The sequence below is a fragment of the Vanacampus margaritifer genome, chromosome 1, assembly GCF_051991255.1.
Source record: "Vanacampus margaritifer isolate UIUO_Vmar chromosome 1, RoL_Vmar_1.0, whole genome shotgun sequence".
Lineage (NCBI taxonomy): Eukaryota > Metazoa > Chordata > Actinopteri > Syngnathiformes > Syngnathidae > Vanacampus > Vanacampus margaritifer.
The window spans coordinates 30,454,509-30,478,644 of NC_135432.1; the positions used below are offsets into that span (position 1 = coordinate 30,454,509).

A 24,136-nucleotide genomic window follows, 5' to 3' on the forward strand; every position below is an offset into this window, starting at 1 on the left:
TGGGCTCAACTGAACTGGAAAGCGAATCGGTTTACGAAGCGATTCCGTTCAGCACGTTGAGCGATTAATTAGTTTGAACGAATAGTTTGTGAACAAAACAACACTAAAGGATGTTGCGGTGTGCATGGTACACCCAAATCATGTTTACATCGTGGTAATTAAGCTGTGGGCCACTGAGGGACAGTCTGACGTCTCGGGGGTGAAGTAATTATATAAAATGTCAGACAGGATTGTCAGTGCTATAATTAGGATGGAGTACGGTGCCGGGCTTCTCTCTCGGTTTTGTCTGATAGGTCAGATTGGCTGTCCTGTCAGAACACTGTTTAGAAGCCACTTCACGCACGTTCACAAGCTCACTGGTTATTATTCATTCTCATTAGCAAGAGCGTAAAGGTGGAGATGGTGTATTGAAGCAGAGGTTGGCAGCACATAAATAAAGCCGGTTTCATCCATAGACTACAGAAAGTCGCGGTCGAAAATACAGCGGCTACTTGAATACTAATGTCCCTGTGTTTTATGTGCACAGAAAACAGTAAACATATATTAGCACATGCATTTATAACAACACAAAGCAGCCTTCAATCAAGGCAACAAACGATGAACAGTAGATGTAGAAAATGCAATTCTCTTATCATGAAGTTACTTTTAACTGCTGTGACTCTGATTTAAAAGAGACCTCAGAGCCCTCAGAATTTAATATCTGACTGCCAAAATGAGTTTTGCTGCCCAGTGCAGCTCGGCTACATTATGCAAATTGACTATCATTGCTTCAGAGGGTAGCTGTTTATAAGCAGCCTGTCAACTCCTAAAACCTCTCAGCAGGAGGGACGAGATGTGCGCAGGGCAGTCATTGATGCCACAGTACACAAATGCCAGGGCGACTTCATTCGATTGCATGTTACAATGACGGTATTTCTGAAGGGTTTCTGAGAGGGCTCACCTGAGGGCGTGTCCGTTGTTGAGGATGCTGCAGACGGCGTCTCAACGCTGACCTTCCTCTTTGCTTCAAGGACTGGATTCTCAAACTGAGTCTTCTGGTTGATATGGCTGCAAGAGGCCACACGTAAAATATGTTTTGGCCGATTTGTCCTCATTTAAGCATTGTTTAGCTGATGTGTGCTACATCTATTTTGACAATCAAGTCCTTTTAATGCTGACTTTTCTTGAGCTTTTGACCTTTTGGAGTTTGGAGCAGGAACGAGGAATTTCAAACATAATTCACCTTTTGACACCCACATTTGAGCTGAAGCTTCTCTTTGAAGTCAGTTTATTGGTCAGTTTAGCTATGAGTCTTAATTAAAAGTAAAAAGATACTTGCAATTTTGTGATGCAGAGCCAACACAGCGTGAGGAAAAGCACAGCTGAACCTTTCGTGAGTCCGTGCCAAGACAGTTTGCGAACCTAAAATAGTGCATTAATTGATGCAGATTATCTTTGAAAATATCGTGCGTCCGCCAATTTGTACGTAAAGCAAGCCACTCGTAACCCGAGATTGCGTTGTAAATATTAAGTTGTAATCACTCTAGTATATTTAAGTCTACCTGTGTACTCTTTTTTTTTTTTTTTCTTCCCCCATCTAAAAATGTGGTTTAGTTTCCAATAATGCCATCTCCAAAGCTATTCATCACATGACACGTTGAGCTCATCTAATTTTCAATGTGTGCAATTAATCAAAATTCAATTACAATTTCAATTATTACACTCCAAAATTGGCATAATCGCAAACAAAAACATATATTTTTTTAAAACAACTAATTTAATAAATCTTGTTTGGTCCAAAATAAACTTGCATAATTATAATGAAAGAAATTTAATTGTCTTAATATTTTTGGCCGTTTAAACATTTTCTTGTTTTGCACCCAAAAAACAAATGATCATCCTAATCGTGATTTCAATTATTACCAAATTAGTCGTGATGAATATTTTCTTTATAATCGAGCAGCTCTATGTGAAACCCAAATGTCTTCAGTCAACAATCAAAATAAATTGGTCTCATTGCTGCAATACTTTTTGAAGGGATTGTTTTTGCTTGTTATGCCAACTTGTGATTTATTTGCCTCAGCTGACTCACCGCACAAATCCACCTCTTTGTAAACAGTCTCACTTGAAAAAAAGTATCAACTCCACAAAAGCATTATCACCCGAGTGTTACATGTGGTATACAAGTCAAAATGGCAACTTTGAAGCTGCACTAAAGTGGCCACCTGCTGACACAAAATGTTTGTGCGTCTTCGTGTCGGCGAATAAAATGAAAGATGCAACATGCTTTTCCTGTGTGACTCACTTACAGTACATTGCCTCCCTCCGAGTGAAGGTCCTCACTGTGCTATCTATTCTTACTCCCTCATCACTGCAACTCATGTTTGGAAAATCATGGGATGTCAAATAAATGGCCAGACAAAGAGGCAGGGAGATGTGAGATGCAGCCTCTAGTTGACCCTCTTGTATAAACAGAGGCGCCGATCCTCCCCCTACGCCTCTTTGTCCACAGTAATGGGAGCAAAATGAAACATTGAGCTCTATTTGTACTCTTGATCAGAACGGAATCTCCCCTTTGTTTCCCACGCCGGGCCCCACAACTTGAATTGTCTGTTGTATTAGCTGCTTTTGAGGGGCTGTGGGAAACTGGAGCACAGGGAGCATCCCAGCATCCGATCGCAACGCATCATCCACACTTTGCCTTGATGGTGCGAAATAAGTGCTATAGATCGAAGCTGCTGATTGAGTCTATTCACTGTGTCACCTGACACCTCAATCTTCAACTTGCGGGAGTGTCTGGTTACTCACTCGACATAGTAGGTGCCATACTGGGGGTCCTCGATCCTCTCCCAGCCGTAGGGCAACTCTAGGGGGAAGCAAAATGATCACAAGTGAGGACTTCATGGACTTTTGGGTGCTTTTAAAATTCAGCAATATGTTCACCTTGAGGAAAGATTGCCTGTTTTATTTGCTGCGTTTCCAAATGACAGATGAGGTGTGGAGTGATAGGAGAGAGAAAGGCGGAGTTGTTACAGCTAGAAAAATAATAGTCTTTGTTTCAGGAGGTGTGTACGTGAGCATCATTTCAAGTTCCTGCTACTGTGTTACAAACAAATGCAAGGGAGTCCTTGGAGAAATTGCCTTGTGTTGGATGGCGTGCTGATGAATGCTCTGTATGTACTTCACAAGCCTTTAGGCGGAGCAGATACACCTGTGAAAAAAAACACTTGCGCCACTGCTCATTTACTGTCTGCGGTATTGCCCACTCCTCAATAAAGAAAGCAGCCATTGGCTACCCTAAAAGTCCATAGAAGATAAATAAATGATGGTATCAGCTAATTTGCCCCATTGTCCATTATGCAAATGAGCAAATACCACTGTACATACAGTACAGTAGTACCTTGAATGCCCAACTTACGGTCATTGCTTGGTCGATGTTTTGCTTTGAGATAAGATCAAAATTTGAGATACAAGTGAACTTCAAGTAAACCGCCGCACAAGTGAAGTGTGGAAAAAACAGGCAGTTTCACTTCTATAGCACATTTCATAAACAAGCCAACACTAAGTGCTTTGCACAAGCAAAGATACAATGCCAGCAAGCATCAACAAACAACAGTTAATAGCATTTGCAAGCAAAGCAGAGGAAACAAAAGTAGCATACAAAATTTACTAAAACAACATCCCTTAGCCACTTTAAAAAGCATTCATAGAAAAGCTTAAAAACATTTAAGAGTAAAGAAGTGAATAGCTTTCTAAAACAAAAGGAAAAAAAATCTTTGATGAGGTCGAAACCAGACTGGAATTGATCAAAAAGTCCGTCTGATAAATATTTTTTTCAACAATCTTTGTTAAGAAGGGAAGATTTGAGATGGGTCTATAATTTGTGAACAACGAGACATCCAGCATTCCCTTTTTTTTTAAGAGGGACTTGACGGCAGCTACTTTTAGGGGTTTAGGAAGCTCAACTGAATGAGGTGAGCAGTTGATTATTTGGTGTAAATCGATTCGGACAGATTTCACAATAGTTTTGAAAAAGCCAGATGGTATTGAGACAAGACAGCTCGTGGAAGGTTTCAACTGCTGAACCAAATCTGTTATAGTTTTTTGATCCACTGAATAAAATTTTGTCATGGTAATTGAATTATCCCTGGGTGATTTTAAGTGCTGCATCGTTTGCTGGTTTGTGACGAATGTTGGACCTGATGTCTTGTACTTATTCACTAAAGTGGCAGGCAAATTCTGGCGCCATTTGTTTTGGGAGATTTGTGAGTTTGTCGACCACAGCAAATAGAGCGTGTGTATTGTTGGGGTTCTTACCAATGATTTCAGAAAGGTGGTGTTGTCTAGCTTTTATTAGCTCTTTGTTGAAATTACAAAGACATTGTTTGCGCAGGTCAAAATTAACTTGGAGTTTAGTTTTTCTCTACTTCCACTGCACTTTGATTTCAAAGTCATTTAAGTGCATGCCGTTTGTCTTCCGCACCCCTTTTGAATATTTTCCCAGGCCAAATTTTGTCCGGTCCCTCCCTGACCACCAGGCTTAGCAATTTTTCTGGTCTGAAACTCTGAACTTGTAAGTCAAGGTACCACTTTAATTTTAATTGGACAATGTAGAAGACAGGAATAGATTCGTAAGGAATAAAAGAAGAAGAAGATGGGACCGACAAAAGGAAGGAAGGGGCTGTGGGTTACAACTGCAAGGCAAGAGGGATCTAAATACTCTGTAAATATACTTGCTAAGAAGTCGGCATAACTGAGTGACTCAATTTGAGGCAGATGAAACCGGAAGAATGATGTCTCACCTCCTACTTCGCATTTCTCAGGAGCTTTGGCCTTCTTGGCGAGCCGCGGGTCCAGCCAGGTTGTGGTTTTGCTGTTATGGCTGCGCAAAGACAAAATTTGTCTTCAGGCTTTGTCAAGATCATTAAAAAGATAATGAGACGATTAAGCAATTAGCAGCACCATATTACTTCCCAAGAGCTATTTCAACAGCTCTTGGAAGCTAAAAGATTTCCAGGCTAATTGAGAATAGATACACATGTACATTTTCAGATCATACAGTATATTCAGAATGCTTTTATAATCTTGAATGCAAAAATACTAATGAAAACCATGCGGGCCTGTCGGCCAAAAAACATCCACCACAAGGCAAATGAAAGTAAAAGAACTGCTGAGCCAGCAGATACCTTCACCGGATCGATTGCATGGAATTGCGACCAGAACGGATCTGGCTTATTTGTGACATGAATAAAGATGAATTGGGTGAGTATTTGGACTACGTTTGAGACTAATTGGGCTAAGAGGAGTCAGGCGACTGCTGGGAGTTCATGCGATGGGAGAGCAATTGGACCAAAGCCAGGCAATGTTAAGGCTACTCACTCTATGAAATAGACCATGCCGGTCTCTGTGTAGGCCATTTCCCAGTTCTTTGGCAGGGCCTCCTGACTATCGTCCTGTGCCATGGCACTCCATGCCCGCAGGTCCATGGCCGCAGCTGACTGATTGTAGCTGGGCACAGCCTTCCTCCAATCCGCCTTGTCCTTGTGGTCTGCAGCGGCCCGACATGCCGCCAGGGACACCGGCACAGAGACAGAAAGGGGGAGTGGATGGGAGTAGGGGTACGGGAGGTGGTAGAAAGAGAAGGAGATGGGAGGTGAGAATGTGGAACCATTGGATCTCCTTTGGGCTCCTTGCATAGTGCCCTGCTGCCGCTCAACTTGCGCTTCCTCTGCACACTGGGCGGATGGTTGCATCCCACCAAAAGAGGAAAGGGTAGAGAGAGAGAGAGTAAGAGAGAGAGAGAGAGAAGGGGGAGGCAGAGAGAGTACATAGACAAGAGTGTAGCAATTGCCATAGAATTTGCATGTCAGCAGTGATATACTGGGAACTGCCTTCCGGGCAATAGCAGAGCTGACCAACGTTTCAGCCTGGCCCAGAGCACCGCAGCCCGACTCGGTTCCTATCATGTATGAGTGTGGTGGAGTGGTGTGCAGGTTTTCATCTGAGCAGCGTCATCGGGTCATTGATTGCTCTGTTTGCATATCCGCTGGGATTGAATGATAAAGATAAAACATGACAAAAGTGTTTTGCTGACATTTCGGCCTCATTTGTACAACAAAGCACACAGGGGTTTCTACGCTACGGATTGTTATTGCAACAATGCAAGAGTTTAAAGGGGAAGTCAACCTTAAACATTTCTTGACAATAATATGTTATATATATTTGACCTCACTAGTCTAAACATGACATTCTGATTAATATTACATTTGTGGAATAGGAGTTATGAAGCAAAATCCAGCCATTTTTATGCATCTCAGGGAGCGGCCATCTTGCCACTTGCTGTCGACTGAAGATGACATCACAGTTGCTCAGGGCTCAGGCAACGACCGATCACAGCTCACCTGTTTTCTGAAGCTGAGCTGTGATTGGCTGTTACCTGAGACCTGAGCAACTGTGATGTCACTTTCAGTCGACAGCAAGTGGCAAGATGGTTGCCTTCTGATTTGGATCAAAACTGCTGGATTTTGCTGCTTAACTCATATTTCACTAACACATTATTAACCAAAATACCTTATTTAGACTAGTGGGGCTGCATAAAACATATTATTGTCAAGATTTTTTTTTTGTGTTGACTTACCATTTAAGATGCAATGCGTGCGTCTCTTCTCCATCTTTTGTTGCAAAAGGTTCAACTTTACCTTCCACAGCGCCCAGGGCTATACTGATGATGTGTATCTTGCAAAATGGGATGATCTGCTACATGCTCAATTACCTTTTCACACTTGTCCCTCCCTTGCTTTTGCCAGCAGGTCTCCGTATAGCAAGCCTTCTCATATGGATGCACAATCAGGGCAGTAAAGGACAAGCAATTTCCTATTTATTTGATCGGGTGTCCAATTCTGTGTCATTATCTGCTGCACGTTGCATAGCATTTCTATTCAAATGTATGTTTTTACACATCAACATCAAGTCCTCCAAGTCACACACTGTACGATTGCTCGCTTTTATTGTGAGGGGAAATAAATGCTGCCTTTGTGTTGGTCTCACCAGTTTGACCATTGACCATAGGAGGCCTCTCCTCTTCATCCTCCTCCTCTGGGGCTGCGCTGTCCTTCCGGTCCATCTTGCTGACTGAGGTGGTGCGCTTTCGTTGGATTTCGTTGTCAAATTCCTCATCAAACAAAACCTGGTCCACCAAGTCCGGCTGGACAGGGCTCGGCTCGGCAGGCGGTTTCGGTGTTCCATAGTAGTTACCTGAAGAAAAAAACAAACACATTTGAATTATAAATCCGCAAAACTGTCACGAAGCAGATTATCCTGTCTGAAATGGGAAGTCTCGCAGTCATCAATGAGTCACAGCTCTTGCATTTCTACCATCCCACTACAATTGCAAGCTCAGGATGATGGTAGGCTGTAGGACCATTTTCCTTTGGCTTTTTATCAAAAAATAAAATAAAATTGGCATTTATTTGCCCAGTTTGTAGAGGCATCTGCTGTTCCAAATTCTCAACATTGATATTTAAAATGTGCTGCATACTTTCCAGTAACTACGAAATAATATATTGTCACTCAGTCTTCATAAAAGTCAATGATTTGATATGAAATGTGCATTTTGGTCTTTCCATAGCTACGAGTTGCAAGATATCACTTCACGTTATGTAAATGTTAGCCTGTTATAATGCTATCTGACTCAGTAAAGAGCAATGAAGAGATACACTGTTGATTAAAAATAAAGTTGTGAAAGCAAGAGATCTCCCCTTCAAGTCTATCAGCCTTTTCTGTCATGTTGGCGCCCAAGGCAGTGCAGCGCTAACTGCACAGAGCGAGTGTGCACAGTGCAGCAAGAGCGCCACTCATTTTCATCCTTCCTCAAATATACCATTGGAGAGGTCTGACCTGCTAAGATGAGGACACAGAAAGATAGGAGGGGATACTAAGCTACGTTCAAGGAGCTCTTTGCTGTACTGTAAATGTGAAATGAAAACCACAAGGGGCATCCACTCACAAGTATTCACTTATGAATGTGTCATACTTGAACAGGGAGTGATGAAGGCAATACAAATTTGTTTTTTTTAATCATTCATGATGGTACTATTTCATCATGGTCGCCAATAGAAGGTACTTGAGGACTCCAAGGAGATAAGGGACTGTGACTGCTGCAAGATGGATGCTGCGCTAATGTTACTGAGCTCATTAGTCACAATGCAAATGGTAGCTTAAGGAGATCTTTGCCGTTTCTGGATCAGTCTAAAACCATGCCAACCTCAAAAAAGGGGAACTAACGGGTCTGCAGGCTTGTTGTTTTTACTGATTTAATGAGTGTACTGTGTCTTGGAGGAATCAGTGTTTTTAGAAGCTTTGTGAAATTAGCTTGAATCCCCACTAGACTCCTTGCTTACTTTTACTTCTTATTAATTCAAATATTAAAAGTTAACCATGTAAAGGAAAGAGTGCTCTCTAGGCCTCTATTGACAGTTTTGTTGAGTGGAGCGCACTTCCAAGTAAGCCAAAATAATACATGTTTTATACAATATCAGCGGTATGATATATGAGTCACATGACTTGACTCCATTCCAATTTCTAGTTGCCAATTTAAAGCAGAAGTCAAGTCAAACATTTTCTCAATAATATGTTCTATGCACCGCCGCTAGTATAAACAATAAATAATATTGCATTTGTGGAATATAAATTAAGCCGCAAAATCCACCCATTTTTCTCCATCTCTGGGGGTGGCCATTTTGCCACTTGTTGTCGACTGAAAATTACATCATAGTGCTTAAGGGCGGCCGGGATGGACAATACAGACATCCCCTACATGGTGGCATTTTGCCCAGAAAATTTGAGAAATTTTTGTGTGGCCAATAAATTTGCCTTTTTATTTTATTTCATTATTCTTGTATACATATATTGCTGACAAACATCAGTTATACACTTCTGCCCATTGATGATAGTGGAAATGTAAATATTTACTCTGCAAGGTCATTTGTGATTCCTGTGTGTCCCTACATTTTCCACTTGGGATCCTAAAATTCCAGATTAAGGGCCAGGGGGAAAAGTTAGTTTGGAGCCCTGGTTGACCACCTTCCAATTATGAGAAAAAACAAAAACAAAACGGGAAATATACATTCAGTCAAAGAAAAATACAGGGATAATTGACTGACAGGTGATCAGTCCAAGGTGTAGTTCAACTCCCACCTATGGTCAGATGGGATATCGACTCCAGCATAGATGGATGGGAAATCCAGATGCATGGAATTCCCCCCCAAAAAATTCCAAAACATCTCTCACAACTTCGAGGCAATAAAGTATCTCACAATTTGGAAACCTGAAGCAACACAATTTAAAACACTGATAACATAAATCATTATAAATCAGCAAATGGCAGTGTTTCAGCCAGAAATAAAATTGTGCTCTCAGATGAGATTTATCATTGGCCTTCCCGATTAACCTCCCCAAACACATTCGCGTTGATCTCCGTGCCAGCCACAGTCAGAGACCCTCATTAATCATTGAAGGATGGAGCTGCGCTCTCTGGGGCAGTGCCCAGTGTGCCCATAGGCTGTGATTGTGATTGCCACAGCCTGAGGCATGTGAAGCCAATCTTGCTTTCTGTGCGTTGGCACAGAGCTGTTGCGCCGTTTGGCATGCGCGGCAGCTGCGGTCCCGCTTCAGTTACCTATTCCAACCCTGCATTCCTCTGTTCCCATCAGGGAGCATTTGGGGACATTCTCATTAACAATACTACACTTTACTTTCTTTTTTATTTGTCACTTGTAAAGATAAAGCATTTTGTTGTCTCTCAGTTGTTAGCACTTGCCAGCACAGCACCTCAGCACCCTCCCGACTCTGTGACTTTTGGCACACTGCCCTATTTCTATCTAATAAACAGCAATGTCACTTCACCTCATGACTCTGCAAAGCCTGTAAACACAAACACTGGTCCTATTTAGAAACATTTGTGGGCTTTGTGGTGCAGCAAAACAGCCGGGTAGAAAATTACTTTTCTAGTAAAGTTCATGAGTGTCAGGGGGAGGATGATTTTTTTCCGTTTTGTATTAATAAAAAGGATTTTAACATCTTTATTCTCTGTCCAATCGTCCCTTGACAGACACACAAGAATGGACTATAACTGTTAAGTAGTCTATCTATCAATGTTGCCTCTGCCATTTAATACATTTAATATCTCCTCTGCATCATCATAGTAGCTCATTTGCCCATGATGTATCCAAAAACTCCAGTCTACATCTTTAAATGTCGACCTTTATAATCCTATTTTGTGGGCCCTTTTGAATAATTAACATAAGCCATGACATTTTTATATTTAAGTACAGGACAAACCAATTACTGAAGGATATTTGTATTTTTCGTTTACAGTCCAATTGTGGAAATCAAATAATGGTAAAAGGAAAGAAAAACAATTATAATGTGTGTGTGTGTACAGGATGTTTTTAAGTGATAATTTTGAAAGCTATTGAGGTAATTCTATGCTGTAGTTCTGGCCTTAACAAGAAAGAAAGATTTGTGTTTATGTTCCTACAACTGCAACATTTATGTTACTAACCATAGCCAGTGTGGATTTTTAAAAGGGAAACATCTGTTCCACCTGAAGGAAGCTAATCCATTTAAGTGCTACCGCTATCGTGAATAATTCATACAAGTCATGGTCAATTTGATTTATCCATCGATTCATTATCTGAACCACTTATCCTCACTAGGGTCGGGGGTGGGGGTGTTAGTTGACAGCCAATCACACAATTAGATTTATAGAACACAGTTTTCACAACTTTTCTTTCCAAATTGCCATATAATACAATGCATGTACATGTTCACAGCAAAAGCAATTCTTTGGTCCCCCACCCCCACTGTTTTAGATGTACAACCTCATTATTGACATTTTGAGATTATAATTAGACTTCTGGGAGCTTGCGAATGTTGGATGTCAATATAAGAATGCTTGTGTTGCATTATGAAGGAAAGGACAGAGCAACTCCATTACTCATCTTGCTGACGGGTTTATGGCTTCAGGGTTGAAGGGCCGGTCACCTGGGGGCCCATTTGGAAAAGAGAGCGGACAGCCACATCACATAGCACCCACACCCCGCACATATCACCTTGGTGCATATTAATTTGGCTTGTTTCACATTTATTAGCTGCTGGAAGGAAATGTGTTGGTGCTTAGCAAGAGAACTAGTATCTTTGCTATAACTTTGTCTATGTGTGTACAGTGGTATGTACAATATTTGTTCCAGTTTCTCATGAGAGGGTAATATAGTTTATTTACAATAGTTTCTTTATTAAATTTGGCACACAATTGCACAGTGCTACATCATTTTTTAGGTATACTTCAAGATTACAGTAGTTTGGTTGATGGTGTGACGAATCAATAGATGAAAACTGAAGTTTTATCTCATGACTACTCCAAATCTCATCTCAGAAGGGAATCAACATGAGCAAATAGCAGGGGAAAAAATGTGTGTGCGTATGAAAAATCAAGAATCCAGTCACACTTGTAATTTCGTTAATGCTACGTTGTTGTTGTTTTTTTTTTTTTTGGGGGGGGGGGGGGGGGGCACCACACCTACCACATGCAGTTGAACCACTGCTCACCCAGCACAAAACCGCAACCCACTCCTGCAGACGCGAGTATGGCTTTGCGTTACCATGACGGCCAGGGGATGGCATCAGAATTTTACAGTAGATAAAAAAGTGACCTGGCTGAGCACCCATGAAGACTATTCTCACTTGTGGGGGTGGCACTTCATCACCAAGCCATTGAATTCCATTTTTTTAGCGTGCAGTTCATTGCATTGAGCGGGCACATCGTCAAAATCGAATGTTTTTTTTTTTTTCGACCACCACTATATTCTGGACCAAAAATAAAAATAAAAATCGAACCACTACAAAAGGGCAAACAAAGACAGGAATGTGCATTGGACCAAAAATAAAAATCTAGCAACTACAAAAGGGCAAACAAAGACAGGAATGTGCATTTTGAAGAATACATAATACAATTCAGAAATTCTTGTCAAATAAAAAGCCAATCTGGATAGGATTAATGAGACATTTTACCAGGTTTAAATATTTATTTAAAAAATAAAAAGTCACAATCCCTCAAAACAAACTCATTGTGAAATGTGTGTTATGTTTGACAAATACCATCATAGGTTCCACTCTCAAGCAGCAGTCCACATTCCTCCAGGTTACGGAACTCTTCCACACTGATGAAGTTGTAGTCCACTCCAGGAACTTCACCCTCTCTGGGCTGCCGAGTGGTGCCTGCCAACAAGGGCACACTTTAGGAGAACCAAACTAGTGGAGAGCCTTCAAATCCAACACTTGGCTACAGGCATGTGACGTCCACCAGGCTTAAGGTTGAGGTGGGAGAGCACAGAAAATATTTGATGCCGGGAAATAACCTGTCAGAGCCACTTAAAAAAAAAAAAAAAAAAACTGTGTGCTTTTTCAATAAATGCTAATATAAAACACAAATTAGACAATATATCAAGATCGTCTTTAAAAGATAACGTGTCAAAAGTGTCGACTTTTTCATAACCTCTATACTCCTTTTCCTGTCTATGGGGAAATGAAGATCCAAAAGCATTCAGGAAGATTTATTTCCACTTGTCATAAAGTTCTAGGTAGTTAAAAAAAAAAATCCATGACAGCGAATGCCAGCGGCTGTTAATATGATACAACGTTGACGCAATTGTTCAAAGGTAAAAATGGCTCCCTTTTCTCCACTTTAAATCGACACCTCCAAATAACTTCCTCAACCTAAAACACAAGGTGGTGCTTCTGCTCCCGGGCCTTAACATCCCTGCAGTTACTTTCATAAAATAGCAATGCTCTCAAACTGCTGCCTCTCATTAAGAAAGTAACATGTATTGCCTTGATGATGTTCTCATCTTGGAGATGCTGGAAACACATTGTTATGGAAAATACTTCACGCTTTTTTTAATGCGCCAACTCTGCTTAGCATCATTTCAGCTGTAATCAGGGCTTTTATAGAGCCTCAGCCGAGTCGCTCTGCTATCTGGCTGCTTTGCACACATGGGGGAATTTAACTTTGCATTTAATGTCCCCATTCTTCATTTTCTTTCTGCGTAAACATCCATCCTGATGCCGCTGTGGGCCATCACGTCTAAAACAGCTCAGTTTTGCTATCGGGAAAATGGTTAATTCTGGCTGACAGCAATGGGGAGAAGGTGATCAGAACTACAAAAGACGCCATTTTTCATCTCAGTTCAACTAACTCAGTAAACCTGAAGATGAATCAGTTTTATTCGGCATCATATAATCGTGACCATTTTATTATCCAGGGCCTTACATGCATATGTTATGTCATGGTTAAAGATTTGTGAGGGTAATGATTTAGAGGAGTTGTATTTAACTCATGTTGCCTTACACCATTTGTACAAAAGTATGCTTTGTTTATACTCTTTCAGTGATACAAGTGATACTTATTATCTTTTAAAAGATTGAGCAAAAGTTTTACTTTTGCACTTCATAAATCTCAGTGTTTAGTTGATTTATTTATTGATGTGAAATGTGCTACGCTACATTTATGATTCCAAATTTTATTCAAGACTGAAGTTTTGAACTTGAATTCTAGAGGGGAAAAGTATGAGGTTTCTTTTTTTGATAACAATACCAACAAAACATGTTTGAAGTTTTTTCTGTCATAAGTTATTTAAAAAAAAAAATCTGCTCACCTAAACCCCCAGGTTAGAAGTCTATGTGACATCCTTGACTATCCTTCCAATCCCATACATATAACATTACCTGCTCCGTCTACTTCACCTATGTAATATCAACCGCCTTCATCCCTCCTTGACCTCACACTGTCGCCATCCTTGTCCACACTCTCGTCACCTCCTGGCTGAATTATTGCAACTCTATAAACATCAATTGCTCCAGAATTCATTCCAAGTCACAACTAAAAACACATTTGTTTAAAACTGCATATTCAACCTAATGTCATTTGATCAGCCTGTTTCTGTTGTTTTTAATTCATTTCTCTTATTGTTTTTTTTAAGTGTTTTTTTTTCCACAGAATGCCATATCTTGTATATTGATTGTCCTTGAGTGTAAAGAAAAGGGCAATTAAATAAAATGTATTATCATCATCATCGCTGCTAAAAATATGAGTTTCAAGCTGAAACATCATTCCTACATTTCCTCTATTTCTCTTTGTTTCGTATCTCCCAGTGAGACATGTAGTGTTGATTCCACACCCATGATGGATATACAGCATAAAAGGTGAGATGTGTCTGGCACTGAGAATGGATCTTGGGATTTTGCCAAGACATGATGGATTACCTGGTGGCCCCGGACCACTGGCTCCTGTCATCTTTATGAGAGCCAAGCACAACATTTAATAAGGCTTCAGGATGTCTGGTGAAGTAGAAAGTCACGCTTCTACAACCTTTCGGCTATGCCCCTTAGGCTCATGCTAGTGTCAACTAGCAGGCTGGACTACTGGAGCCAGACAGACGGCTACAATTCATTTGAAGCGAAACCACAACAGCAAGCCAAGTTACCGCCTCGGGGCAAAGCCTTTGCTTTTTGATATCTGTTTTTTGCTGGATGTTGACATATTAGATAAAATGTTACATTGCCAACGAGATAAGAAAACACTAAATTGTACGATAATAATAATCTATCAGATTTATATGCCACTCTTATTAGAGATTGCTAAAATGGCAATCATCTTCATCATCATTAAAAGGTGACATTAGCGTTTATTTCTCTACTACTCACATGGAATGGTGCGCAGGTACAAGTTGTCCCTGATCACCTGCTGAAGTTTGTGATCCAGGGACCCCTTCTGGAACTGCAGACTGAGGTAGTGATGCAAATCGGCATTCAGCACCTTACCTAGGAGAAGGAGACCATATTTCAGTACGGTAATTACACAACACTTTTACTGAGGTAGAATAACAACATATTTTAAATGTTCGTGACTGTGAAAGATATTACTAGGTTTACACACACACACACACAAGTGTATATATACATCAACCAGTCACAACCTTATGACCACTCGCACAATATAATGATACCCAATACAAGAGCTGGATCAAACCATCTGCATTTACAAAGATAATAATGCTCAGGTTTTGATAGACACTTTCAGAGAGCTACAAATTAATTTATACATTATACTGAGCGCTTTTGATACATGTAACTAATTGATGTAACTGAAATTACCCACAAGATCTCATTTTGTTGCACAGTTCCACGCCACTGGAAACTATAGCCACAGTCATGAATGTAACAATATACTGGATATAATTAGCTTAAAGTGATGAAAACATTGTGTAAAACTTGTGTAGCTCTGTAATCGGAAATGAGTGAACGGACGAGATATCACAACAGACATGGTGGACACAAACCTAATTTCAAACTGAATTTTTGTAACCTAACCCATGTAATCACTTAAACCTAGTCAACCGCTGCCACGATAAAACTCATCAAACTTGTAATCAGATATGATTACCACTTGACAACCATTCAGTGACTCTACTGAGAAAGCTAAAACATCATTTTTAGAAGCTTCCATTTCAGGTGGACGAACTGCAAAACACATTTGGTACAGTGGAAGAAAAACAGTGAACAACAATCAAGGGTGTCATTTATGAAGAAATAATCCTTACTCAACATTTGTCTGTTGACGGATGCTTGCTGGCTGTGTTGCAGCCATGAGGAACCTAATATTTCATCTGGACTTTTAAACGTTCTTCACTCAAACAATCGAGTAACTGCGGTATAGCTGGGCCAATCGACACACAGCTCACTGTTATGCAACTCTTTGGACTTTTTACCAGAACAATGCGAGTGAGGAATTTAGGTCAGGGGAATATAAACTGGGTCTCAATGCATGTTGCGCGTCGGAAGCCACAAGCCTGCGGTTTGCGTTCCCAGAAGCAGAACAATGTGGAAGAAATTCAAACTTAAAAACCTAACAATAAAAACAATGCGACTATGTTTTAGTTTTCCTGTCCAACATGGTCTTGTATCCTGCGTAGGAATCCCCAGGAAAAGGAAATATAACCAGAAAGGATCCGATGGAATCAGACATGACAATTGAGCTCACTAATTGCCACCACGGGATTGCAGAGACATAGGGTGGACAATATCAATCTCTCAATCGCAAACGCATGCAAATCAGCTCCCCTGTCTAAAGCCGACGCCAACTCCAGTGCACAGAACAGGGCGGTCTTTGTGGCCCGCCTGTCAGCTTGCGTTAGTGTGCTGCATCATATCTCCACAGACAGAGAGGGCTCGAGAAAAAGAGAGGGAGCGGTCGGTACCTCTGAGCTTACATGGCAGCAGCATCGCTGGCCTGCCAGGGTCATACTTTGAAGCATGTGGGACACAATAGAAATCTTTGTGCCTTGTCATTTGGCTATTAGACAAATACTGATGGGTGTGAGGGGTCCAATTTAGGGATGTAGAAACATAGGGAGGGCAGGGATGAGGGGTTTTGTTGGCAGACAGGAGTAATGGTGATACATGGCAGCGTACAATAGAAACATAGCCTGTCCCAGTCCTCCTCTCATCATTATTCTATCGCTTCATCTCTCATCTTCGGCCTTCTTGCTGCAGATTTTTATCACCCCAGGTGGATCCCCGTGAGACTGCTCGCACCTCTGTTTGAGATCACTTTCAGAAATGACTACCAACTGAAAATCACCTCCTCTTTCTCCTTTTCCCCACTACAGAGCTTTTCAACATTTAGATTTTCCCATCTCTTTCCTCAGTTTCCATTTTTAAGTCGTGCAGGAATCAAGTTAGTGGTGGTTAATGATGATGATGATGCACTTCAATTATTCTACTATGTTTTTCCAAATAATGTGTGTGTGTGTGTTTGTGTTATGATTACAAATACTGATGGATTATATACACCAGGTTTGCTCAAGTTCGGTCCTCGAGAGCCCCTGTCCAGCCTGTTTTCCATGTTTCCCTCCACTAACACACCTGATTCATGAAAAGCTTGCTGATTAGCTGATCATTAGATTCAGCTGTGTTGCAGGAGGGAAACATAGAATACAGGCTGGATAGGGGCTCTCGGGGACCGAACTTGAGCACCCCTGATATACACTGTATAAATTGTATATAGGCAAGGCAAGGCAGCTTTATCTATATAGCAAATTTAAACTATTGCTGCCCTCATGAGGATACTGGTGTAAGCTCATGTAAACTTTCTTGCAGAAAAACAACAGAAGAGTGAGGTAAAAACTAACAACATGTACTGTTGTATGTACTGATTTGAGCAATAATCTCAGCTACCTCAAGCATCTCAAATCAGATATTCAAAAGATACAGGGTTTCATCAGTTTCTTTGAAATGGCTCTAGTTTTTAAGATAAACATTTGACAATTATTTGATTGATATTTAGAGCGCTTTAACAGTTTACAAAATGTACTTTGATCGTTACTAAAAGTCGTGTTTGTGCATTGACGTCACCCGTTTTTTTATTTGTTTACTATACTGAACTTTTTTGCTTGATTTTCACATGAAACACGATTTGCATATAGAAGGGTCTCTGCAATACCGGTTGCTGTCTTTCACGATATTGCATCAAAAATGAAAGCACACTGTAAAGACATACTTGAAAAGAAAGATACAGCCTCAAACAAGTTATGGCATAAAGAGAATACCAATGTCATAGCTTGCATGTTGTTAATGCTTGCTTTTTTTTAACACAAATATGGACCATTTCAAAAATTAGAGCCAATTTGGAAAAAAAGAAGAAGTAATTTTCATATTCAGCAACAGCTAAACATGACAAAAACCGTTAAAACTTTCATGGCTCCAAAATGTGTGTTGACCAGTTTACAACAGCAACAACACCAACAATTGCTTGACATTTTCAATTAATATTATGAAAGTGCGAGGTCAGATCCACAAGGAATCGTGCCCTTTTGTGTGGTAATCATTAATCAATTCAAAATCCTAAAGCAACAGGATAAACTCTTATTTAATGTTTAATTAATCGTCATGGCAAACACAGTGGAGAGATCTGTCATCACAAAGACACGCTCATTCTGTAAATTGGTTAAATATTGACTACTGCTGGGCGGCCAATAAAAGTGTTGACTTTTGATTTTTCCCTGGGTAATGATTGAATGAATGATGAGTCGGTCAGGCAGTTTGAGCACATTCCCTTACTTTAAGTGCACGTTAACATGAACACCACACAAACACAGCTTAACTCATTCACTGCCATTGACGGCTATATATGTCAAAAATTCATTTGAACTATTTCTATTAGGTTTTTTTCCTTCTCACTTTTGTTAACAAGAAAATGAAAACCTATATTTTTTTATTGTACATTTAGAACAGATCTAAAATTTGTGATTAATCGTGAGATAACTAGTGAAGTCATGCGATTAATTACGATTACAAATTTTAATCACCTGATGCCCCTAATTTTTAATAATAGTTTTCTTTTCTTTAAAAATTTTGTCTGTTCTAAATGTACAATCATTTTTTCTCTCTAGGTTTCCATACTCTCATTAACAAAAGTGGGGAAAAATGTTAAACTAATAGAAATAGTTCAAATGAATTTTTGACGTCTATAGCCGTCAATGGCAGTGAATGAGTTAATATGTAAGCCAACTTCCATGTCTACTATTTCACCAAGCGGTGCATGGTAGGAGTAAAATGTCTGGCTATGGCAAATCTTCTGTTGAAGATGACAACCTTAGCAAAGCAGCACATCCACTGCTGAGCAACAGGCACAAGTACAGCAATGCTCCAGAAGAACACCCATAATAAAAATAATCAAAAAATCAAAGTTCAATATAGATCCACAAACTGAATAATTCATGCGCAAGAACTACGTAATGAAAGAATAATGCGGTCTACGTCATTGCAAAGACAAAAGCTTTCCCTCAATGACAGAGGAAGCAGCAAAGCCGACAGCAGTGGGTGTCTAATCAGGCTTCCCTTTCATGCTGGCACCTGTGGTAACGAGAATGCTTCTGCCATCTGCAAATTACCTCCTTGTTAGGCGTATTTGACAACTCAGGGCTGCAGAAAATGTATTTTCATTCCGTCTCTGGAGTACGCAGCAAAGAATCCGTTCATTGAAATTGAAAGGACGCTCCATTTCATCACTTTTTCTGTGACAAAGTGGCACAGCTCCCTGCACCTTAAACATGAACAAGCTCAACTGTTCCCAGAACATTTCCGGGCGTGCACTTGGTTTGCTTTGGTCCACAATTTGACGTTATGATGACTTAATGAGTTTTGATGCACTTTATCAATGCATGGGGTGACACTCGCTGTACACAAGATGGTCCCTGGTTCATATTTTGACTTGTATCATTCTATTTTCCCGAGGGAGGTAAAGAAGAGAGCGCATGCAAGATGGAGGAGGTGGACCAAAGTGTCAGGAGCGATGTGTGACAGAAGGGAGTAGGCCAAAGTGAAAGGAAAGGATGATAAAACGGGAGTAAGGCCAGCCATGTTGTATGTCTTGAATATTGAACAGTAAACAGACGACAGGTTGAAGATGTTGAGATTCTCTTCATGGGTGACGAGGATGATGGACAGGTTGTGGAATGAGCTCATCAGACTGGAATGTTTGGAGACAAAGCAAAGAGAAGCCAGATCGAGATGCTTTGTGTGCAGAGGAGGGACACTGAATATATTGGAAATAGAGCCGCAAGGTAGGAGGCAAAGAAAGAGACCAAAGAGGAGATTTATGAATATGGTGAAGAAGGATTTGCAGATAGCTGGATTAAGAAGATGCAGAAGACAGTGAGGGAGGAAGAAACACTAAACTGATATCTTGCCAAAAAGCTCCATGCAGTTTCGTCTCATCTATACACATGGAATTCTCTCAAAACTTTAGTGGCTTGTCTCATTAGGTTCAGTTAATGTCTGTCACAATTGTGGGTTTTTCTTTCTTTAATGGAAAGTTCCCCATACTTTTCCTACATGTGTACGTATGAACATCGTCTCAGTCACCTGGATTGACTACAGCTTCCCTATGAACAGGAAAACAACCGAGTTAATGACGAGAAGGCAATTTAACTCTTTTGATTGTCTTCAATTAATTGATTCATTGTTATTTTTGCAACATTCTTTTTAATAGAACAGGAACATTTCTCTGAATGCTTTTTAAATGTGTCTTTTTGAATATAACGCCCAAAAAGTTAAGAAGCAATAACATCTATGCTAATGTCACCTTTTTGTAGCTAGTAAACTAGTTGCACTTCTGCAAGCTGTAGCCAAGTAGCACTCCATCATCCTGCTTTAACAAGGCATTAATTATCAACAATGAATAGTGCACATTCAGCAAATCAATGTGTTTCATTTCCATGACTCGCAATTTTAGTGTACAGATCTTTATCGGTTCAAGTTGCTTTCATAACAGCCAATTATTTCGGTGTTCTCAAAGACAAACACCGGTGACAATTTTAAATGGAGGTTAGATTTGGGATAAACGTGTTTATAGCAAAACAATAATTGCGCAAACCGATTATTACAATACTGTGTGGAGCTTGCCTGACCTTATGGTTGCTGTGTGTAGCCCTGGCTGAGCTGAGATAATTGAACACAGTGGGCTTTATGTGCTTTGCACACTGTCCTAATTGTGCCGTTAACCTATTGTCAATATGCCTGTCAGCTGAACAGTTGGCCTCCCCAAAGCCCTCAACATTACATACTCACTCTGCCTGTTGCCTGACTACTCTCTGCGACTGCTAACTACGATGAACATACAGTAGGTAGATGCAACACGCCCATTTTGAACTGTGTGCCTTTGGACTGTAACGTTGTACATAATGGACAATTACAACAAGGGAGCTGGGAATATAATTTCACAGGTAAAACAGTTTTGGGCTTTCAATTTTTTATTTTTTTTTAATTCAGATTTCTTGTATTGATAGCACACGTATTGGCACTGACAAGTAAACCTCATGCAAATCGGTTGAGAAATCAGTAAGTTATGACAGAATTTTCTGTGTCAATGCTTTGATAGGAATGCTTTGCCTCCCAACACAGCCTCCACAACGGCAGGTCGGTTAGCCGGGATGCTTACTGGTTTCACTCAGGTTATTGGCTCCTTGGCTTGCAGCTTTTGGGCAACCAATCAAGTGAAGTGATTGTATCACAGCATGCAACACTTGAGAGACTTGACCCGTTTTGGAGAGGCATCATCTTTAATCCGATTGTGACTTGGGCAAAGACGCAATAAGCGAACAAAATGAAATGACATGTACTGTAAATGATGGTTATCCTGTGGTCAGCATGATGAGCTTGACCTTCCACTGCTGCTCTTAGGATTTGATACTGAGGGCCTGATTTAGCAAGATACCAATTAGAGGGCACTAAATACTAGGGGTGTGCCAAAAAAAATCCATTCTCATAAGAATCGCGATTCTCATTTAGTATGATTCAGAATCGATTTTAAATGTCTTAAAATCGATTATATTTAAATTATTTTATATTGTCTTGCCTTTGTCTGTGTGTGCGCCTTTATTTGGAGCGCTGTTCATGTTGTACCCGATTTGGCCACTTAGGGGCAGTGTGGTTCCACACACATTAATTTTTAAGTGGCCCGCAACATATATTACAAAAATAACATTTGCTACTAAAAATAAAGTTTTTCTACTGTAGTGTTTTTTTTATTAGGGGTGCACCGATCGATCGGCCTGCTGATTTATCGGCCCCGATTTCCTTAATTTTGGAAGATCGGTGATCGGCCGATACCTTAAAAATAAACTGATCTTTCCACCAATCTCATCTCCCTCCTCAGCGGTCTGAAAAAGTCAGCCACTGTCCTGTTCTGCTGAGATGACTAATACGATTTTCATGTTTATTTGAGAGAACTACTTCATGTGCAGTTAAAACAACCCATTTGTATTATTTCACCGATATTGTTCAATGTTTTCCAATCAAACAAGATTGGAACACTGATGTTGCTTATAATGAAAAAAAAAATTTGTATCGGCAAAAATTGAGATCGGCAGGTAAGACTTTTTAAAAGATCGGGGATCGGCCTGAAAATTGTGATCGGTGCACCCCTATTTTTTTTTTTTTATATACTAAGATGCAAATTAACTATTTACAATCAAACAGGTAACAACACTGATATATTTTAATTCAACCATCTATGCAAATTTAAAGGTATCCAGTGACATTATGGGTCGATTGAGAGTGTAAGAGTCTTGTAAGTGTAAATATTATTCTAAAACGGTCTATTTGGTCCCACTCTAAATAGAGTCAAATTTACTCTGCAGAGGGTTAGGGTTAGGATTGGCTGATTATGGTGTACTTGATCAATTAAAGTAAAAATTAATTCAAAGTGGACCTTGTCTCCTTCAAATTTTCTGCATGTGACCTACAGACGAAAAACGTTTGGACACCCTTGCTTTAATGGATAATGCACACTTTTGAGAAAAGGTGTCAAAGTAGTGCAGACTGCCATATTTAAAGACAGTCAAGATAGAATACAGTAGCCTGGATTATAGTGACAAACAAAATCGGAATGCTGTGAGTCGCTATTAATTAATTCCACTTTTAGCGCGACCCAATTTATGCTACACTACTTCTTGGTGTGACAACAAAAACAATGTAGTTCTGAAGGTTTCACTACACACACAAAAATTGGAAGAGCACTGCAAGCGCAAAATGAAGTTTAATCGTCTAGACTAGGATGTGTAACAACGACACCAAGAAAACATGCCACTGAAGTCTTTTTTTCTCGTCATGACTCGGGGAGCTCAAAAACTAAAGCTGTAGATTGAGTTAGATGTGCTGATTTTTTTTTTTTTTTACCGGAATCAATGTGTTCATTCATGTCCTCATCAGTTGTATAATTTATTCTTCATTGTGAAACCCAGCAGCAAGGTTGCACTGGCAAAGACATGCGCCCAATAGGGCTTCAGGGCTGCGACTTTAGATTGGATGCTAATGGCGAGAGCCAGTCCTAACATCAGGGGTAGTCCTTGTGAGGTACACAACTGGAGGAAGTATTGTGCCGAATAAGAAAAGGCAGCAGTGTGATTATTTATGTTTGTACCAATCAGCCGTGTTTCCTTTCTGCTCCATTTTTCATCTGTTGGGCGGAGGCCGTATGGATGTCAAATAAAAGAAGAAGCTCTATTCTGCAGTCGGTATCATTCTAAAGCCTTGTGTTGTTTATAATAGCTGTGCCTTGAGAACACTCCATCTGGCTTGTCTTTTCCATTTTAACCCATCTCCAAGCTGTTAATTTCATAACATGTATAATGTTTCAATCAAGTTTTCCCTGCATGGTGAATGGCCGAGGTTCATTCTATTTTATTTCTCTTGGACCTCAGTTCAGAGTCAGAATAGCGCAACATCTTTATCAACCGTTTCAAATACAATGTTGGCTTGTGAATTGCTGATGCATTTTTCTATTATGATAGAGTTAGCACGTCCCTTTGTGGAGCACCCGTGGGATCTATTCAGGTCATCTCATATTAATTATGAACATTCTGACCTTGTGGCAATTCCCACGTGCCCATTTTTTTAGTTTCACTCTCTGAGTAATTATTTATTATAGCAATTACCTGCTACAATGCAGTTCAGATTTGTGAACCCCAATTTGTAACGCATCTATTTTTATTTGCAAATTATCCCTCTATATTCTGAAGCCCACCATGTTAAAAAAATAATGTTATTCTGAAGAGCTGTAAACACTCCAGTGTAAGGGAAATGAGTTCCATTTTTATGACTACGTAGAGATGCAGCGTGCTGAACAGTCAAAACAAAGCAACACAAACCCCAACTCACACGCGCACCAGGTTTAATGAGAAGAAGATCAAAGAGCAGAACAATGCATTCTGTTACATCTGTGTGGTAGAATGTGATCTTTGCATTGGGAGATCAGAAAGAATGGATGGCACAGTGGAGGGGGGGGGGGATCAGTGCATGTCGAGTGATTGAAGATTGGATGAACTAGTTGCATCTAAAACATAGTATAAAAAATGCAGTAGTCATTGCTTTAATCATTTTACTTACATTGACAGTCTCCTCCACCATGTGAGAAACAAGTCACATTTGGTGCATGTTTCATCAGCTAATGGATGTAAATGCTGAAATGAATCTCAATTATTGTTTCAATGGTGACATAACGCCTGACACGCCGTGACATGACGCTTGCTTGTGCATTGCT

At 40.2% G+C, this 24,136-nt stretch overlaps 1 protein-coding gene across 4 annotated transcripts in view; it reads right to left on the reverse strand.

The window, feature by feature from the left end:
- magi3a (membrane associated guanylate kinase, WW and PDZ domain containing 3a) overlaps positions 1 to 24,136 on the reverse strand; it is a 94,909-nt gene that overhangs the window by 21,515 nt on the left and 49,258 nt on the right. For 3 of the 4 annotated variants that reach the window (XM_077547316.1, XM_077547334.1, XM_077547341.1), the window contains exons 2-8: positions 14,740 to 14,856; positions 12,136 to 12,255; positions 7,027 to 7,233; positions 5,359 to 5,527; positions 4,782 to 4,861; positions 2,788 to 2,845; positions 941 to 1,047 (exon numbers count right to left, since the gene is read on the reverse strand). In XM_077547316.1, the coding sequence (XP_077403442.1) occupies positions 941 to 1,047; positions 2,788 to 2,845; positions 4,782 to 4,861; positions 5,359 to 5,527; positions 7,027 to 7,233; positions 12,136 to 12,255; positions 14,740 to 14,856 (858 nt within the window). Of the gene's footprint in view, positions 1 to 940; positions 1,048 to 2,787; positions 2,846 to 4,781; positions 4,862 to 5,358; positions 5,715 to 7,026; positions 7,234 to 12,135; positions 12,256 to 14,739; positions 14,857 to 24,136 lie in introns of those variants that run through there. The other variant, XM_077547325.1, reaches the window with a different exon arrangement.